Source organism: Silurus meridionalis, chromosome 27 (assembly GCF_014805685.1).
Source record: "Silurus meridionalis isolate SWU-2019-XX chromosome 27, ASM1480568v1, whole genome shotgun sequence".
In the NCBI taxonomy this organism is placed as follows: Eukaryota; Metazoa; Chordata; class Actinopteri; order Siluriformes; family Siluridae; genus Silurus; species Silurus meridionalis.
Window position 1 is genome coordinate 1,007,501 of NC_060910.1, and position 20,000 is coordinate 1,027,500.

The 20,000-nt window shown below is 44.0% G+C and overlaps 1 protein-coding gene across 4 annotated transcripts in view; it reads right to left on the bottom strand.

Moving 5' to 3' along the window:
- Positions 1-20,000, bottom strand: part of osbp2b (oxysterol binding protein 2b) — a 65,184-nt gene that overhangs the window by 41,497 nt on the left and 3,687 nt on the right. For all 4 annotated transcript variants that reach the window (XR_006924685.1, XM_046841545.1, XM_046841544.1 and 1 more), the window contains exon 2: positions 12,564-12,772. Coding sequence is in view for 3 of the 4 variants with exons in the window: in XM_046841545.1 (XP_046697501.1) it covers positions 12,564-12,772 (209 nt within the window). In the remaining variant the exon portion in view is untranslated. The remainder of the gene's footprint in view (positions 1-12,563; positions 12,773-20,000) is intronic.

The following is a 20,000-nucleotide window of genomic DNA, read 5'->3' on the forward strand; positions in this document are numbered from 1 at the left end:
CGTCCTCCCTGTCCACCGTGGGGCGTGGGCTGCGTGTTGCCGAGGCGACGCAGACAACCAGAGCCGCACACCGTGCGCACCATACCCGGTTCCCAGCATGCTCTGCTCTTCATCACACGTCCTCTTCCTCACTACTCCACTCACCGCACACACACACACATCTACACACACACACACACTCACACACACACTCGCACTTCGATACACACAGTACAGGAAGTACGCGAGGGAGAAGGAGGGGGGGCTGGGAGGGAGAGCACCGGTGATTCTCCGGTAATTCTCCTTATTCAGCATCCACACACACACACACACACACACACACACACACACACACTGCAGGGATGAACACACATCCTCACATAAGAATGATAGAAAGAGAAAGTGAGAGTAAGTGAGAGTGAGAGAGAGAGTGAGAGAGTGATTGAGAGAGGCTTTTCTATACAAACACACCACATCATCCTTACTGTGCTCTCTGGTCTGTCAATACTGCACTGCCGCAGTGTGTGTGTGTGTGTGTGTGTGTGTGTGTACTGAAGGTTGACACTGCTGCTTCTCTTCCATTCCATTTCACTTCTTTCAGTCTCTCTCTCTCTTTCTCTCGCATAGAAACACACACACACACACACACACACACACACACACACACACACACACGAGCATGTACATCTATACATACATAAATACATATGCACTGATATTCCCATTCACATATACACACACTCATTAGTTCACACACACACACTTATAAGAGTATGCACAGCAATACCTACATGAATACACAAACACACACACACACACATTACACATTAATTATTCACATGCACACGCTCACATACAAATACACACAAATATGTATACACACACACTTACACAACTATTCGCATACCACACACATACAAACACACACAGAACCATTTACATACACACACACACAAAACTCACACACACATTTATTAGTATACATACACAACCTTACACACACACACACACACACACACACACACACACATTCATAATCACAGCCATTCGCATTCACATACAAATAACACACACACTCTCATACACACATTAACATGCACAACCACACACACACACACACACACACACTCAAATACACACACATACATTTATACTCACAGCCATTCGCATTCACATACAAATAGCACACACTCTCATACAGACAATAAAATGCACAACCATACACACACACACACACACACACACACACACACACACACACACACACAACACACATTTGTATAAATATTAGGGGCATGGCCTAACAAAGAAACAAGATTTTAAATAGCAGGGAGTCTGAGGTTCAGAGTCTGGTCCAGACTGTAATGCAGAGTTATTACCACTGCACCAAGGTCACTGCTGCTGCCTGCGTGTGTGTACACACACACACACACACACACACACACACACACACACACACACACCACACACACTTTCTATGAGGGTCCCTATAAAACATGGTAAAGTCAGGACCTGCTTTATAAGGACCGGATGTCTCCATAATGCAACAATTTTAACCATGTAAGGATTTTTTTCTGGTAAAGTCGTCTGTGTGTGTGTGTGTGTGTGTGTGTGTGTGTGTGTGTGTGTGTGTGTGTAGCAAATCCAAGGCTCCTGAATGCTGTGTCAGTCTAACTCTTCACTCTCTGGTCATGAGAGAAGTTTAGAATCCTGATCATGTCACAGTGTCTAGTTATTAATCCAAACCCGGAACCATGTGTAATGGACTCAAGTACGGTATCTGCTTCCTCCACACAAATTATTCATTATCTCATTTATTATTATTGAAATATTATTAATTAATTATATTAACTAGTGTAAAAATCTTACAATTAAATCAGGATAAATTTTAGCTGGTGCATTGGGAAACATTGTCTCTCTAAACAAAACTATTAGCATTTTACCCACACACATTTAAATATAAATGCATTCTCCTGTTATTGTAATATAAAATTGTCTTGAAAATCATAACCATGTTACAAAAACAGCTTCTTCCACCTTAGAATATTGCTAAAATAAGAAACATGTTGTCTATATCTGATGTAGAGAAGCTCATCCATGCGTTCATGACCTCCAGACTGGACTATTGTAATGCATTACTAGGTGGATGTCCTGCATCATTAATAAACAAGCTTCAGTTAGTCCAGAATGCAGCAGTCAGAGTTCTCACAAGGTCGAGAAAATATGATCACATAACCCCAATCTTCTCATCCCTACACTGGCTTCCTGTTAAGTTTCAAATCCACTACAAACTACTGCTTCTTACCTACAAAACACTAAATGTTTTATCTCCATGTATCTCTCCAGTCTTCTAACACGCTACAATCCATCATGCTCCCTGAGATCTCAAAACTCTGGACTTCTAGTAGTTCCTAGAATAGCAAAGTCCACTAAAGGTGGTAGAACATTCTCACATTTAGCTCCTAAACTCTGGAATAGTCTTCCTGACAGTGTTCGGGGCTCAGACACACTCTCCCAGTTTAAGTGCAGATTAAAGACGTATGTTTTTATCGAGTTCTACACATAACACACATCACATCATAACCTTGTGCTCCAGAACATCTGATCACATCACATTATTAACTTGTGCTGTTAATATCATGAACAGCAGCTATGCTAATTCCTCTCCACTGCTTCTCTTTCTCTTCTCATCCTGAGGCTTCCTGAGGTTGCTCCAGCTCCAGTCACGTCCCACCTCATGAAGATTGTGGACCTTTAAAGAAGTAGATGCTCATAAACATCCCGAACCATCTAGAGACGTACCAGCGCCATTTAGATCCCACTTCATGTGGAGTTTGGACACTGGACCTCCTGGAGTGTTTAAAGGCTCTGGCATGGAGAAGCTGGTGTTGGATCTGTGATGATCACAAATGTTGAGCTATTTTATGAGTTGCTCAGTAGCTTCTGGTCCTCAAATGACTGTAAAACACTGTAAAGAACATCACTCATAATCACACACTCCAGTGCTCATGTTAGTTCTCACTCTCCAGTGTTCTGTAGTGTTTAAAGACTAGAATCACACTCTTGATGTCACCCAGATGAGGATGAGGTTCTGCTTTTAAATCTGATACACACACGTATCACAGCTACACACTGTATCTGAGAAAACAGAAGTCAGGCCACATGCTCTGTGTGTGTGTGTGTGTGTGTGTGTGTGTGTGTGTGTGTGTGTGTGTGAGAGAGAGAGAAAGTTGTTATACTCTGAAATTAGTCACATATTTACAGGAGCGCCTCAAGGCCAAAATAAATAAATAAATAAATAATAATAATAACTCATGAACATGAGTCAACTGTAAAATACAGTATTCCTGTTACAGTAACACATCCCTCGTTACTGAATCGATCTCATCACTATAATAGACCCCTTCATACTGGAACTGCCACCTTACTGTACCTGGTGCCTCCTCATTATAACCGATCCCTCTTTATTTATTTACTCCTTACTGTAATCCTGTAATTATTAGATTCGGTTTTATTATAACTAATAACCCAGTATTTAGTAACTTAATTACTTAATACTAATTATTAACTCATTAAATGAATTCTCACAATACCATCATCTTTTAATATTATTATTATTATTATTATTATTATTATTATTATTATTATAATTATAATTAAGAGCATCAGGAATCAGATCACGGTGAGAATATTCAGTGCTGTAAATACGCATAACAGAAAGATGAAAGAGCTGAAAGCGGCGTCTATTTCCTGTCTGTGATGCAGCATTCCTGCAATTACAGCCTGTCAGAGCCAATCACACGCAGCCGCTTCCTCACCGTTACTGCTGCCTGTCAGTGCACACACCCACACACACACACACACACACGCACGCGCGCACACACGCACGCACGCGCGCACACACGCGCACACACACACGCACGCACACACGCGCACAAACACACAAACTCCACTTCACATCAAGACGTTTTTAAAAACAACACATTATATATATCTGTAGTAGGAGAATTGATTAGATGAAATATGCAATAAACTTTTGTCATGATTTTCTCAAACTCCATAAACTCTTCAGAAAAGCTTTATTTTTTATTAATAAATTTAATTTAAAATAAATTATTCTTACATTTCATTTTCTGTTCATTTAATTTGTTTATATTCTTTGAATTATTATATGAATGTATTAGTAGTAATACTTTAATGTAACTAATTTGTATTTAATATAAAAAAAAATACCTGAAATCAGTAGTAATCAGTATTAATTTTGTTTTCTGGTGTTTTTGGCTTTAGTATATTTTCATATTTTTTTTATTAATTTGTTTGTTTGTTTCTTTAAACTCTAAACATCTTTTTATTTTTTCCTTTTCCTTTTTTTACATAATTATTTACAATTAATATTAATTATTGAGAGACAGACAGATGGATAAATAATTACTCATCTTCATCTATCTTCAAAACTAAAGTGAAGTGTTAAATAAGTCAGTTAAATGCGTGTGTGTGTGTGTGTGTGTGTGTGTGTGTGTGTGTGTGTGTGTGTGTGTGTGTGTGTGAAGGCATACAGAGCTAATTGGACACAAATGACAGTTGACTCAGACTCACCCACAAAACAAATCTAATTACTGACATCCAAACTACAGTGTGTGTGTGTGTGTGTGTGTGTGTGTGTGTGTGTGTGTGTGTGTGTGAGAAAGAAAGAGTAAGTCAGTTGTGGTGCATCAGTCCTGATATGTGAAGCTGCACGTACAAGGTGAAAAGTTCAAAGAAAGTCTTCTTCTGTGTGTGTGTGTGTGTGTGTGTGTGTGTGTGTGTAAGAGAGAGAGAGGAAGAGGAGAGAGTTAAGCTCCATCTGCCAGGCAGTAATAATCCACGTCAGTGTGAAGCAGCATGAAATATGTGAGATGGTGAAACACACACACACACACACACACACACACACACACACACACACACACACACATTGTAAAACATCTCAGGTTTAGGTTGAGAGAGGTATAGACACACACACACACACACACACACACACACACACACACACACACAGTTGAAGGTAAATCTGAGAGGTGTGTGAGCAATAAAGTAATTCCCATATCCAGATCTTCATTAATAAACACAATCAAGTTAACAAGATCTCAGAATGGGAGAGGAATCCAGTCTACACACACACGCACACACGCACACGCACACACACAGAACCCTAACGCTCAGTCTAAACAACTTCAAGAACTAAACATAGACTGATATATATGGTGTGAAGCAGCAGCATGTTTCACACACCCACACACACACACACACACACACACACACACACACACACACAGGACAAGCGTGTCTTATCTGAAAGGAGTGAAATTACTTACATGCAAGAATACCGTCTCCTCTATGTCCTGATCAATTCATAAAAGATGAAAAGAGTGACAAAGGGGAGAGTGAGAGAGAGCATTGCCTCTAACTCTGTTTACTGACAGAGAGAGAAGAGAGGAGAATGACAGAGGGAAAAGAGAGTGAGTGAGTGTGTGTGTGTGTGTGTGTGTGTGTGTGTGTGTGTGTGTGTGTGTGTGAGAAAGAAAGAGTAAGTCAGTTGTGGTGCATCAGTCCTGATATGTGAAGCTGCACGTACAAGGTGAAAAGTTCAAAGAAAGTCTTCTTCTGTGTGTGTGTGTGTGTGTGTGTGTGTGTGTAAGAGAGAGAGAGGAAGAGGAGAGAGTTAAGCTCCATCTGCCAGGCAGTAATAATCCACGTCAGTGTGAAGCAGCATGAAATATGTGAGATGGTGAAACACACACACACACACACACACACACACACACACACACACACACACACATTGTAAAACATCTCAGGTTTAGGTTGAGAGAGGTATAGACACACACACACACACACACACACACACACACACAGTTGAAGGTAAATCTGAGAGGTGTGTGAGCAATAAAGTAATTCCCATATCCAGATCTTCATTAATAAACACAATCAAGTTAACAAGATCTCAGAATGGGAGAGGAATCCAGTCTACACACACACACGCACACACGCACACACGCACACACACAGAACCCTAACGCTCAGTCTAAACAACTTCAAGAACTAAACATAGACTGATATATATGGTGTGAAGCAGCAGCATGTTTCACACACCCACACCCACACACACACACACACACACACACACACACACACACACACAGGACAAGCGTGTCTTATCTGAAAGGAGTGAAATTACTTACATGCAAGAATACCGTCTCCTCTATGTCCTGATCAGTTCATAAAAAGATGAAAAGAGTGACAAAGGGGGGGAGAGTGAGAGAGAGCATTGCCTCTAACTCTGTTTACTGACAGAGAGAGAGAAGAGAGGAGAATGACAGAGGGAAAAGAGAGTGAGTGAGTGAGTGAGTGAGTGTGTGTGTGTGTGTGTGTGTGTGTGTGTGTGTGTGTGTGAGAGAGAAAATAGGAAGGAGAGAAAGAGGAAGAGAGAGGAGAAAGAGAGAGAGAGAGAGAGGAGAGAGTGAGAGAGAGAGAGAGAGAGAGAGAGAGAGAGAGAGGAGAGAGAGAGAGAGAGATGGCACACCTCCACCTTCTGTTTACTGAAAGAGGCAGGGAGGGATTGAGACAGTCAGACAGATGGATGGAGAGAGTGCAGAGATTGCAAGAAAAAAGAAAGAAAATAGACAGAGAGATAGATATGATAAAAATAGAAAGACGAGAGAGAACCACACACACACACACACACACACACACACACACACACACACACACACACACACACACACTAACACACATACCGCACAGACATATTTCAGCACCATGGACAGAGACACAGACAGAAGGAGGTGTTGCTGAAGAACAGCAGTGTACTGGAAAAAAGAAAGTGGGTGGAGCTAAAACTGAATACAGTATCAAGAGGTGTGGTTTAATAACAGATGAAACGCTAAGGGGGAGTTTAGTAAAACAGATTAAACGTTGAGGGTGGGGCTTAATAACATGAAACACTGAGGGTGGAGTTTAATAACAGATGAAACACTGAGGGTGGAGTTTAATAACAGATGAAACACTGAGGGTGGTGTTTAATAACAAATGAAACACTGAGGGTGGAGTTTAATAAGAGACGGAACACTGAGGGTGAGGTTTAATAACAGATGAAACACTGAGGGTGGTGTTTAATAACAGATGAAACACTGAGGGTGGTGTTTAATAACAGATGAAACACTGAGGGTGGTGTTTAATAACAGATGAAACACTGAGGGTGGTGTTTAATAACAGATGAAACACTGAGGGTGGTGTTTAATAACAGATGAAACACTGAGGGTGGTGTTTAATAAGAGACGGAACACTGAGGGTGAGGTTTAATAACAGATGAAACACTGAGGGTGGTGTTTAATAAGAGACGGAACACTGAGGGTGGTGTTTAATAACAGATGAAACACTGAGGGTGGGGTTTAATAACAGATAAAACACTGAGGGTGGTGTTTAATAACAGATGAAACACTGAGGGTGGTGTTTAATAACAGATGAAACACTGAGGGAGGGGTTTATCAACAGTGATAAATACATTGAAATGTCAATAGTTTTGGCACCTGTTAATAAAGCAGAAGCTCTTCTTCTTTAAAATCCTAACTAAGTTTCCGACAGAAGGAGAGTAAAACTCCTACTTCTGTGTGGAGAATACTGTACCCACCAGGACTGTAGGGTGTTTTCCCAACAACAAACCATGGATCAACCCTGATATAAAGACTCTTCTAAAAGAGAAGAAGAGGGTTTTTAAATTGGGAAACAAGGAAGAGCTAAAAACTGAGAAAAAAGTTCAGGGGGAAAAAAAGCATGCTACAGGAGGAAGATGGAGGATCAGCTGCAGCAGAACAACGTCAGCGGTGTGTGGATGTTGCTCAAAACCATCACTGGTCATAAGGAGCCCAGCTCTCAGACTGAAGGTGACCAGAAGTGGGTGAATGATCTAAATCTATTCTTTAACCGATTTGATCAGCTACCCTCCCCTGCCCCCATCCAGTCCCACCTGCTGCAACCCCCCCTTCTCCGCTTCCACAGCAAACAGCTCCAGCTCCACCTCTATCTGCACTGCTATCAGCTCACAGACAATACACAACACACCTAACCCAACCCCCACCCCACCCCTGCCTTTAGTCCCCACTCCAACCAATACACACTGCCCCTCACAGAAGCCCAGGTGAGAATGGAGCTCAGGAAGATCAAAGCGAGGAAGGCTGCGGGCCCAGACGGCATCAGCTCCAGGCTCCTTAAGACCTGTGCAGACCAGCTGTGCGGCATATTGCTGTACATGTTTGACCTGAGCCTGAGGCTGGGAAAGGTGCCACAGCTATGGAAAACATCCTGCATGGTGCCTGTACCAAAGACATTGCAGCCAAAAGACTTTGGGGGCTACCGACCAGTAGCACTGACCTCGCATCTGATAAAGACATTGGAGAGGCTGGTGTTCACTCATCTCCGACCTCTGGTGAGCCCATCAATGGATCCATTTTAGTTTGCCTACCAATCTGACATTGGAGTGGAAGACGCAGTCATCTTCCTTCTAAAACGGGCTATTTCACACCTGGAAAAGGCTGGGAGCACTGTGAGAGTCATGTTTTTTGACTTCTCTAGATCTTTTAACAACCTCCAACCTGCGCTCCTGAGGGATAGGATGGTGTACATGGAAGTGGACCATCATCTGTCTGCCTGGATACTGGACTACCTCACAGACCGACCCCAGTATGTGAGGACTCGTGACTGTGAGTCTGACATGGTTGTCTGCAACACTGGAGCCCCACAGGGAACGGTTCTAGCCCCGTTTCTCTTCACCGTCTACACTGCAGACTTAATGTTCAGCTCAGCAACCTATCACCTGCAGAAGTTCTCTGATGACTCTGCCATCGTCGGTCTGATCACAGATGATGATGACAGGGAGTGCAGAGGACTGCTACAGAACTTGGTGGACTGGTGCCAACGGAGCTGCCTCCAGATAAACACGGGGAAAACCAAAGAACTGGTGGTGGATTTCCGTAGGCACAAACACACTTCATTACCACCAGTGAACATTCAGGGAAAGAACATTGTGAGAGTGGACGCTTACAAATACCTGGGTGTTCATCTGAACAGCAAACTGGACTGGACAGATAACACTGAGGCAATTTATAAGAAAGGGCAGAGCAGACGCTTTCTGTTGAGGAGACTAATGTCTTTTGGCCACTGAAGACCTTCTCTTGACTCTGTGGTGGCCTTAGCCATCTTCTATGGTGTGGTCTGCTGGTGCAGCAGCATTTCTACTGCAGACACTAAGAGACTGGACAAACTGATCAGGAAGTCCAGCTCAGTCCTGGGGATTCCTCTGGACACTGTACAGGAGGTGGGAGAAGGAGGATGGGAGCTAAACTATCATCAAGGCTGGCAATCCTTTCTCACCCCCTGTATAAAACTCATCTCTGAGCAGCTCCTTCAGTGACACACTGTTACATCCTGAGTGTCTGAAGGAGTGAAACAGAAGATCTTTTCTCCCTGCTGCTATTAGACTTTACAATCAAAACTGCTCCCAGTGAACCAGTCACCAAAATACACACTGTTATTACTGTATTGTTACTGTTTCACTGCAATAATAACAATAACAAAGTATTTTAAACAACATGTGCAAAACCAGAAATTTTAAAAGCGTGCAATATCATGTGTGCAATATGTCTGTTAGAGTAACTACTTACACGTGGTCTCTTTTTTCTTCTTTTTATTTACACATTGTGTTGTGTTTATACTGTATACTACATTATGTCTCGATTCTTTTATATATTGGCATTTCTTTTTCTTTGCTTCTGTAACAGAGAAATTTCCCTACTGTGGGACGAATAAAGGTGTATCTTATCTTATCTTACAGCTGTGAAAGAGAGGAGAGGGTGACACCTGCAGGTTATCTGTGGTCATTACAGAAAAATGTGAAATGGTGGAGACATAGAGAGAGAGAGAGAGAGAGAGAGAGAGAGAGAGAGAGAGAGAGAGAAACAGAGGAAGAGAGAAGCTGTGTATCTGTCAGTCCTAGTAAAGAAGAAGGGGCGTGGCCTGTTTCTGGTATTTGCTGAAGTAAACACTGATCACATATCAGTGCACTTTGTATTGACACAAACATAACAACCACCACCCCAAATACCAGGGGTATAACAACCTCTGCCTGATATTTTTTGCTTTGCACACACTCACTCACTCACACACACACACACACACACACACACACACACACACACTCACACACACACACTCACACACACACATACCCTCACACACACATACCCTCACACACACACACATACCTCACACACATATACCTCACACACACACACACATACACACACACACACACACACACACACACACACACACACACACACACACACACACACACACACACACACACCCTTACACACACTCACTCTCACACACACATACCCTCACACACACACACACACTCACTCTCACACACACACATACCCTCACACACACACACACACACCTCACACACACACACACACAACACACACACACACATATACACAAATCCACACACACCTCACATCCACACACACATATACATACACACACATATATACATACACACACATATATACACACACACACACATACACACACACACACCCTGTTTGCTTGTGTAGCACTAAACAGCTAAATTTAGTGTAGAGTGTAACTGAGAAGAGCAGAACACTAACAGGGCCAGAGCAATCTGGAATCCAGCCACTTTGTCCAAACACACACACACACACACACACACACACACACACACACACACACACACACACACACACACACACACACACACACACACACTACTGCAGCAAAAATGCTGTCCGGAAAAAAAAAAAAACCATCATGGAAATTGTTTTACAACTTTAAAAACACAGACCAACAACATCACCTCTACAAATAAATACTTTTAAAGAAAACAAGAAAAACAAAAGGTAGAACAAAAAGAAGAGGAAAACAAAAAGCAGACAGACAGATTAATAAATAGACAGGTAAATGGACAGACAGACAGATAGAAACAGTATCTCACAAAAGTGAGTGCACCCTCACATTTCAGCAACCATTTTAATATAATCTTAAATGACAAAAAAACTAAAGAAATGAAACTTGGATATATTTTAGAGTAAACGAATTCAGAGCCACACGTCCTGTTCATCATGATCATGTTTTTTTGTCTCTTTCTTTTTGAGCTTTGAGTTCGATTCTCTCATACTGACCACTGGATGTTCAACATGCACCTCATGGTAAAGAGTCTCTGAGGATTTGAGAACTAGAATTGTTTGTTGTACAGTGTTCAGGGTCATACGGAGGTTTTCTAACACGGGTTCCACTCAGAACAGACTTCACAAGGGTCCATCGGAGAAGTAGAGTCTTTGTGCTCTGCATCAGGTGCAGAAGTTGCTTTATAAAACAGACGCATGAGTGCTGCAGCACTGCTTTAGAGGTTGTAGAAGCAGAAGATCTGCTCGTCAGTGCTCAGACCGTACGCCACACACTGCAACAAGTCGGTTTCCAGAAGGAGCCTCTTCTGAAGCTGTTCACAATAAACCCCTCAAACAGTTTGCTGAAGAACAACCTGTCCAAGAGCATGAATTACTGGAACCATGTTCTGTGGTCTGATGAGAAGAAGATAAACTTGTTTGGCTCAGATGGTGTCCAGCATGCGTGGAGATGCCCTGATGAGGAGAACCAAGAACATTGTGTCTTTCCTACAGACAAGCACGGTGGTGGCAGCATCATGGTCTGGGGCTGCATGAGTGCTGCTGGTACTGTGGAGCTGCGGTTTCTTGAGGGAAACATGGATTCCAACATGTCAGGTGTGGGCCGTGCGTTTGGTACCTGGACCTTCAGTGGGGACGTACCCGAATTAATCCACCTCTTAATACACCACTATCACATCACAATTATAGAAACCATCAATACAAAAACACAATATAACAACACGTGGCATTACAGAGAGATGTTTCACATCTGGAGGTGAAAACCATTTTACTAAAACAACAAACCCAGTTACACTCCAAACCTCTACACTACAACCACAACTGTGCACCTACAACATCTGGAACAGTTCAGAATTAATATTTGTCTAATAACATGACAAAAAGATAAAAATGTAAATAAAACACAACCTACTCACCAGAGATGCAGACTCATATTTAGAAAATAATGTCTGAATGTTGAGTTATTTTTAGAGGACAGTAAAACTGCACTGATACAAACTGCACATTGAATAAAATATATCCAAGTTTAATCTCCATCTCTTAATTTCCTTCGAGAAGGTTATACTAAAATGGTTGCTGAAATGTAAGGGGTGCACTTACTTTTGTTAGATTTTGTAAACAGACAGACAGACAGACAGACAGACAGACAGACAGACAGATAGATAGATAGATAGATAGATAGATAGATAGATAGATATTGAAAAAAAATAAACTGAGCCCACACACAGACACAGCTGTGTTATAGGGTAGCCCCGCCCCCTGTGGGCGTGACCCTGTTCATGCCGGTGGTATAAATCAGTATTGAGAAGATCTGATCTCCATCCAGGAGGATCGTACCTGACTGGTCGTTCATCATGCGAATAGCTTTGGCTTTGGCCAGCTCCAGTGCCGTGACCCATTTCTGCCTCTCCACCTCTGTCCCGGCCTTCAGGTGGTAGGTTCTCCCCCCGCTGCTCAACACCATGTTACATGCGTCCTCTGTGTCAATGTGAGCTGTGGCCAGGTTAATGGTGCCCCGACACGTGTGGGCCATCTCTGCCTGTGTCCTACACACACACACACACACACACACACACACACACACACACACACACACACACACATCAGGAACCTCCAATAAACTTTTTTTTATTTAAAGTCACAAGATAGTGGTTATGCAACCAGGAATGATATATAGAAGTCCAAACTCATATGTGTGTGTGTGTGTGTGTGTGTGTGTGTGTGTGTGTGTGTGTGTGTGTGTGTGTGTGTGTGTGTGTGTGTGTGTGTGTGTGTGTGTGTGTGTGTTTGCATCCACATTTATGTCAAACCCAATTGTCCGAGACAGTTGTCAATAATGTGAAAAAGAAAAGAAAGAAAGAAGAAAGAAAGAAAGAAAGAAAGAAAGAAAGAAAGAAAGAAAGAAAGAAAGAAAGAAAGAAAGAAAGAAAGATGAGCAGTGACACTGTCAAAAACACTGACAAAACACAGACACAGAACACATACAACAGAACACCTACAACACGCATACACAGAACACCTACACCTACAACACGCGACACAGAACACCTCCAACACGCTGCATACATAAACCTACAACACGCTGCATACATAAACCTACAACACGCAGACACAGAACACCTACAACACGCTGCACACGGAACACCTACAACACGCGCATACAGAACACCTCCAACACGCTGCACAGAACACCTCCAACACGCTGCATACACAGAACACCTCCAACACGCTGCACACATAAACCTACAACACGCTGCACACATAAACCTACAACACGCGTATACAGAACACCTACAACACGCGCATACAGAACACCTACAACACACATACACAGAACACCTACAACACGCGACACAGAACACCTACAACACACATACACAGATCACCTACAACACAGAACACCTACACCTACAACACGTGCATACAGAACAGAACACCTCAACACGCTGCATACGAACACCTACAACACGCTGCATACGAACACCTACAACACGCGTGCACACAGAACACCTACACCTACAACACGCGTGCACAGAACACCTACAACAAGCGTACACAGAACACCTCCAACACGCTACACAGAACACCTCCAACACGCTGCGACACAGAACACCTACACCTACAACACGCTGCATACATAAACCTACAACACGCTGCATACACAGAACACCTACAACACGCGTACACGAACACCTACAACACGCTGCATACAGAACACCTACAACACGCTGCACATAAACCTACAACACGCATACAGAACACCTACAACACACATACACAGAACACCTACACCTACAACACGCGTATACAGAACACCTACAACACGCAGACACAGAACACATACAACAGAACACCTACAACACAGAACACCTACAACACATACACAGAACACCTCCAACACGCGTACACAGAACACCTCCAACACGCTGCACACAGAACACCTCCAACACGCGTGCAGAACACCTCCAACACGCGTACACAGAACACCTCCAACACGCGTACACAGAACACCTACAACACGCGTACACAGAACACCTACAACACGCGTACACAGAACACCTCCAACACGCTGCACAGAACACCTACAACACGCTGCATACATAAACCTACAACACGCTACACAGAACACCTACAACACACATACACAGAACACCTACAACACACACACACATACACACACACATCAGGAACCTCCAATAAACTTTTTATTTAAAGTCACAAGATAGTGGTTATGCTATGATATGGTTGTTTTCAAAATAATGTGAAAAAGAAAAGAAAGAAAGAAGAAAGAAAGAAAGAAAGAAAGAACACCTACAACACAGAACACCTACAACACACAGAACACCTACAACACGCGTACACATAAACCTACAACACGCAGACACAGAACACATACAACAGAACACCTACACCTACAACACAGAACACCTCCAACACGCTGCATACAGAACACCTACAACACGCAGACACAGAACACCTACAACACGCACAGAACACCTACAACACGCAGACACAGAACACCTACAACACGCTGCATACAGAACACCTACAACACGCTGCACATAAACCTACAACACGCTGTACAGAACACCTCCAACACGCTGTACAGAACACCTCCAACACGCTGCACACATAAACCTACAACACGCGTGCACATAAACCTACAACACGCGTACATAAACCTACAACACGCGTATACATAAACCTACAACACGCTGCACACATAAACCTACAACACGCGCACACAGAACACCTACAACACGCGCACACAGAACACCTACAACAGCGTACAGAACACCTACAACACGCTGCACACAGAACACCTACAACACGCTGCGTACACAGAACACCTACAACACGCGTACACAGAACACCTACAACACGCGTGCAGAACACCTACAACACGCGTGACACAGAACACCTACAACACGCTGCACACAGAACACCTCCAACACGCGTGCATACAGAACAGAACACCTCCAACACGCACACAGAACACCTACAACACGTGCATACAGAACAGAACACCTACAACACACATACACATACAACACGCGTATACACAGAACACCTACAACACGCAGACACAGAACACCTACAACACGCTGCATACAGAACACCTACAACACGCTGCAGACACAGAACACCTACAACACACATACACAGAACACCTACAACACAGAACACCTCCAACACACGTACACAGAACACCTACAACATGCGTACACAGAACACCTCCAACACGCTGCATACAGAACACCTACAACACGTGCATACAGAACACCTACAACACGCTGCACACAGAACACCTCCAACACGCGCACACAGAACACCTCCAACACGCTGCGTACACAGAACACCAACAACACACATACACAGAACACCTACAACACGGCGTGCACAGAACACCTACACCTACAACACGTGCATACAGAACACCTACAACATGCGTACACAGAACACCTCCAACACGCATACACAGAACACCTACAACACGCGTACACAGAACACCTCCAACACGCTGCATACACAGAACACCTACAACACGCTGCACACAGAACACCTCCAACACGTGCACAGAACACCTCCAACACGCTGCATACACGAACACCTACAACACGCTGCATACAGAACACCTACAACACGCTGCGTACACAGAACACCTACAACACGCGTACACAGAACACCTACAACACGCGTACACAGAACACCTACAACACGCGTACACAGAACACCTCCAACACGCGTACACAGAACACCTCCAACACGCGTACACATAAACCTCCAACACGCGTACACATAAACCTACAACACGCGTACACGAACACCTACAACACGCGTACACGAACACCTACAACACGCGTACACATAAACCTACAACACGCATACACGAACACCTACAACACGCGTACACAGAACACCTACAACACGCGTATACACAGAACACCTACAACACGCTGCATACAGAACACCTCCAACACGCTGCACAGAACACCTACAACACGCTGCAGACACAGAACACCTACAACACAGAACACCTACAACACAGAACACCTACAACACACATACACAGAACACCTACACCTACAACACACATACACATACAACACGCGTACACAGAACACCTACAACACGCGTACACAGAACACCTACAACACGCGTACACAGAACACCTACAACACGCGTACACAGAACACCTACAACACACATACACAGAACACCTACAACACAGAACACCTACACCTACAACACGTATACAGAACACCTCCAACACACGTACACAGAACACCTCCAACACGCGCACAGAACACCTCCAACACGCGTGACAGAACACCTCCAACACACGTATACAGAACACCTACAACACGCATATACAGAACACCTACAACACGCGACACAGAACACCTCAACACGCATACACAGAACACCTCCAACACGCTGCATACATATAAACCTACAACACGCGTATACAGAACACCTCCAACACGCGCATACAGAACACCTTCAACACGCTGCACACATAAACCTACAACACGCTGCACACATAAACCTACAACACGCGTATACAGAACACCTCCAACACACGTACACAGAACACCTCCAACACGCTGCATACACATAAACCTCCAACACGCTGCACATAAACCTCCAACACGCGTACACAGAACACCTCCAACACGCGACACAGAACACCTCCAACACGCACACAGAACACCTCCAACACGCTGCATACAGAACACCTCCAACACGCGTATACACAGAACACCTACAACACATACACAGAACACCTACAACACGCATACACAGAACACCTCCAACACGTGCATACAGAACACCTACAACACGCGTATACACAGAACACCTACAACACGCTGCACAGAACACCTACAACACGCAGACACAGAACACATACAACAGAACACCTACACCTACAACACACATACACAGAACACCTCCAACACACGCATACAGAACACCTACAACACGCGTACACAGAACACCTACAACACATACAGAACACCTACAACACGCGTGCACAGAACACCTCCAACACGCTGCATACAGAACACCTCCAACACGCGTATACACAGAACACCTCCAACACGCGTACACAGAACACCTCCAACACGCTGCACAGAACACCTACAACACGTGCACAGAACACCTACAACACGCTGCAGACACAGAACACATACAACAGAACACCTCCAACACACATACAACACGCATACACAGAACACCTACAACACACAGAACACCTCCAACACACGTACACAGAACACCTCCAACACGCTGCATAGAACACCTACAACACGTATACAGAACACCTCCAACACACGTATACACAGAACACCTCCAACACGCAGAACACCTCCAACACGCGTATACAGAACACCTCCAACACGCAGAACACCTCCAACACGCTGTATACAGAACACCTCCAACACGCGCACACAGAACACCTCCAACACGCATACAGAACACCTCCAACACGCGTATACAGAACACCTACAACACACATACATACAACACGCATACACAGAACACCAACAACACACATATACACATACAACACGCATACAGAGAACACCTACAACACGTATACAGAACACCTACAACACACATACACACATACAACACGCGTACACAGAATACCTCCAACACGCTATACAGAACACCTACAACATACATACACAGAACACCTACAACACGTATACAGAACACCTACAACACACATACACAGAACACCTACAACACACATACACAGAACACCTCCAACACGCTGCATACAGAACACCTCCAACACGCATACAGAACACCTCCAACACGCGTATACAGAACACCTACAACACGCATATACAGAACACCTCCAACACGCGTTACACAGAACACCTCCAACACGCTGCACATAAACCTACAACACGCGCATACAGAACACTCCAACACGCGTACACAGAACACCTCCAACACACATACACAGAACACCTCCAACACGCGTACACAGAACACCTCCAACACGCGCATACACAGAACACCTCCAACACGCTGCATACATAAACCTACAACACGCGTATACACAGAACACCTCCAACACGCGTATACAGAACACCTCCAACACGCGTATACAGAACACCTCCAACACATATATACACAGAACACTCCAACACGCTGCATACACAGAACACCTCCAACACGCGTACACAGAACACCTCCAACACGATACACAGAACACCTCCAACACGCGTACACAGAACACCAACACACATACACAGAACACCTACAACATACACAGAACACCTCCAACACGCGTATACAGAACACCTCCAACACGTACACAGAACACCTACAACATGCGTATACAGAACACCTACAACACACATACACAGAACACCAACAACACATACACATACAACACGCATACACAGAACACCAACAACACACATACACATACAACACGCATACAGAGAACACCTACAACACGCGTACACAGAACACCTACAACACACATACACATACAACACGCGTTACACAGAACACCTACAACACATACACAGAACACCTCAACACGCGTACAGAACACCTCCAACACACATACACAGAACACCTCCAACACGCGTACAGAACACCTCCAACACGTGCACAGAACACCTCCAACACGCGTACACAGAACACCTCCAACACGTACACAGAACACCTACAACACGCTGCACATAAACCTACAACACGCTGCACATAAACCTACAACACGCGTGCACACAGAACACCTACAACACGCATACACAGAACACCTACAACACAGAACACCTACAACACGCGTATACAGAACACCTACAACACGTGCATACAGAACACCTACAACACGTGCACAGAACACCTACAACACGCACAGAACACCTCCAACACATACACAGAACACCTCCAACACGCGTGCACAGAACACCTACAACACATACACAGAACACCAACAACACATACACATACAACACGCATACAGAACACCAACAACACACATACAACACGCATACAGAGAACACCTACAACATACACAGAACACCTACAACACGCGTACACATAAACCTACAACACGTTACACAGAACACCTACAACACACATACAGAACACCTCCAACACGCGTATACAGAACACCTACAACACACATACACAGAACACCTCCAACACGCGTATACAGAACACCTCCAACACGCATACAGAACACCTCAACACGCGTATACACAGAACACCTCCAACACGCGTACACAGAACACCTCCAACACGCTGCACAGAACACCTACAACATGCGTACACAGAACACCTCCAACACGCATACAGAACACCAACAACACACATACAGAACACCTACAACACGTGCACAGAACACCTCCAACACGCGTGCACAGAACACCTCCAACACGCGTACACAGAACACCTACAACACACATACACAGAACACCTACAACACACATACACAGAACACCTCCAACACGCGTACACAGAACACCTCCAACACGCGTACACAGAACACCTCCAACACGCGTACACAGAACACCTACAACATATACACAGAACACCTACAACACACATACACAGAACACCAACAACACACATACACATACAACACGCATACACAGAACACCTACAACACACAGAACACCTCAACACACATACATACAACACGCATACAGAGAACACCTACAACACACATACACATACAACACATACACAGAACACCAACAACACACATACAGAACACCTCCAACACATATACACAGAACA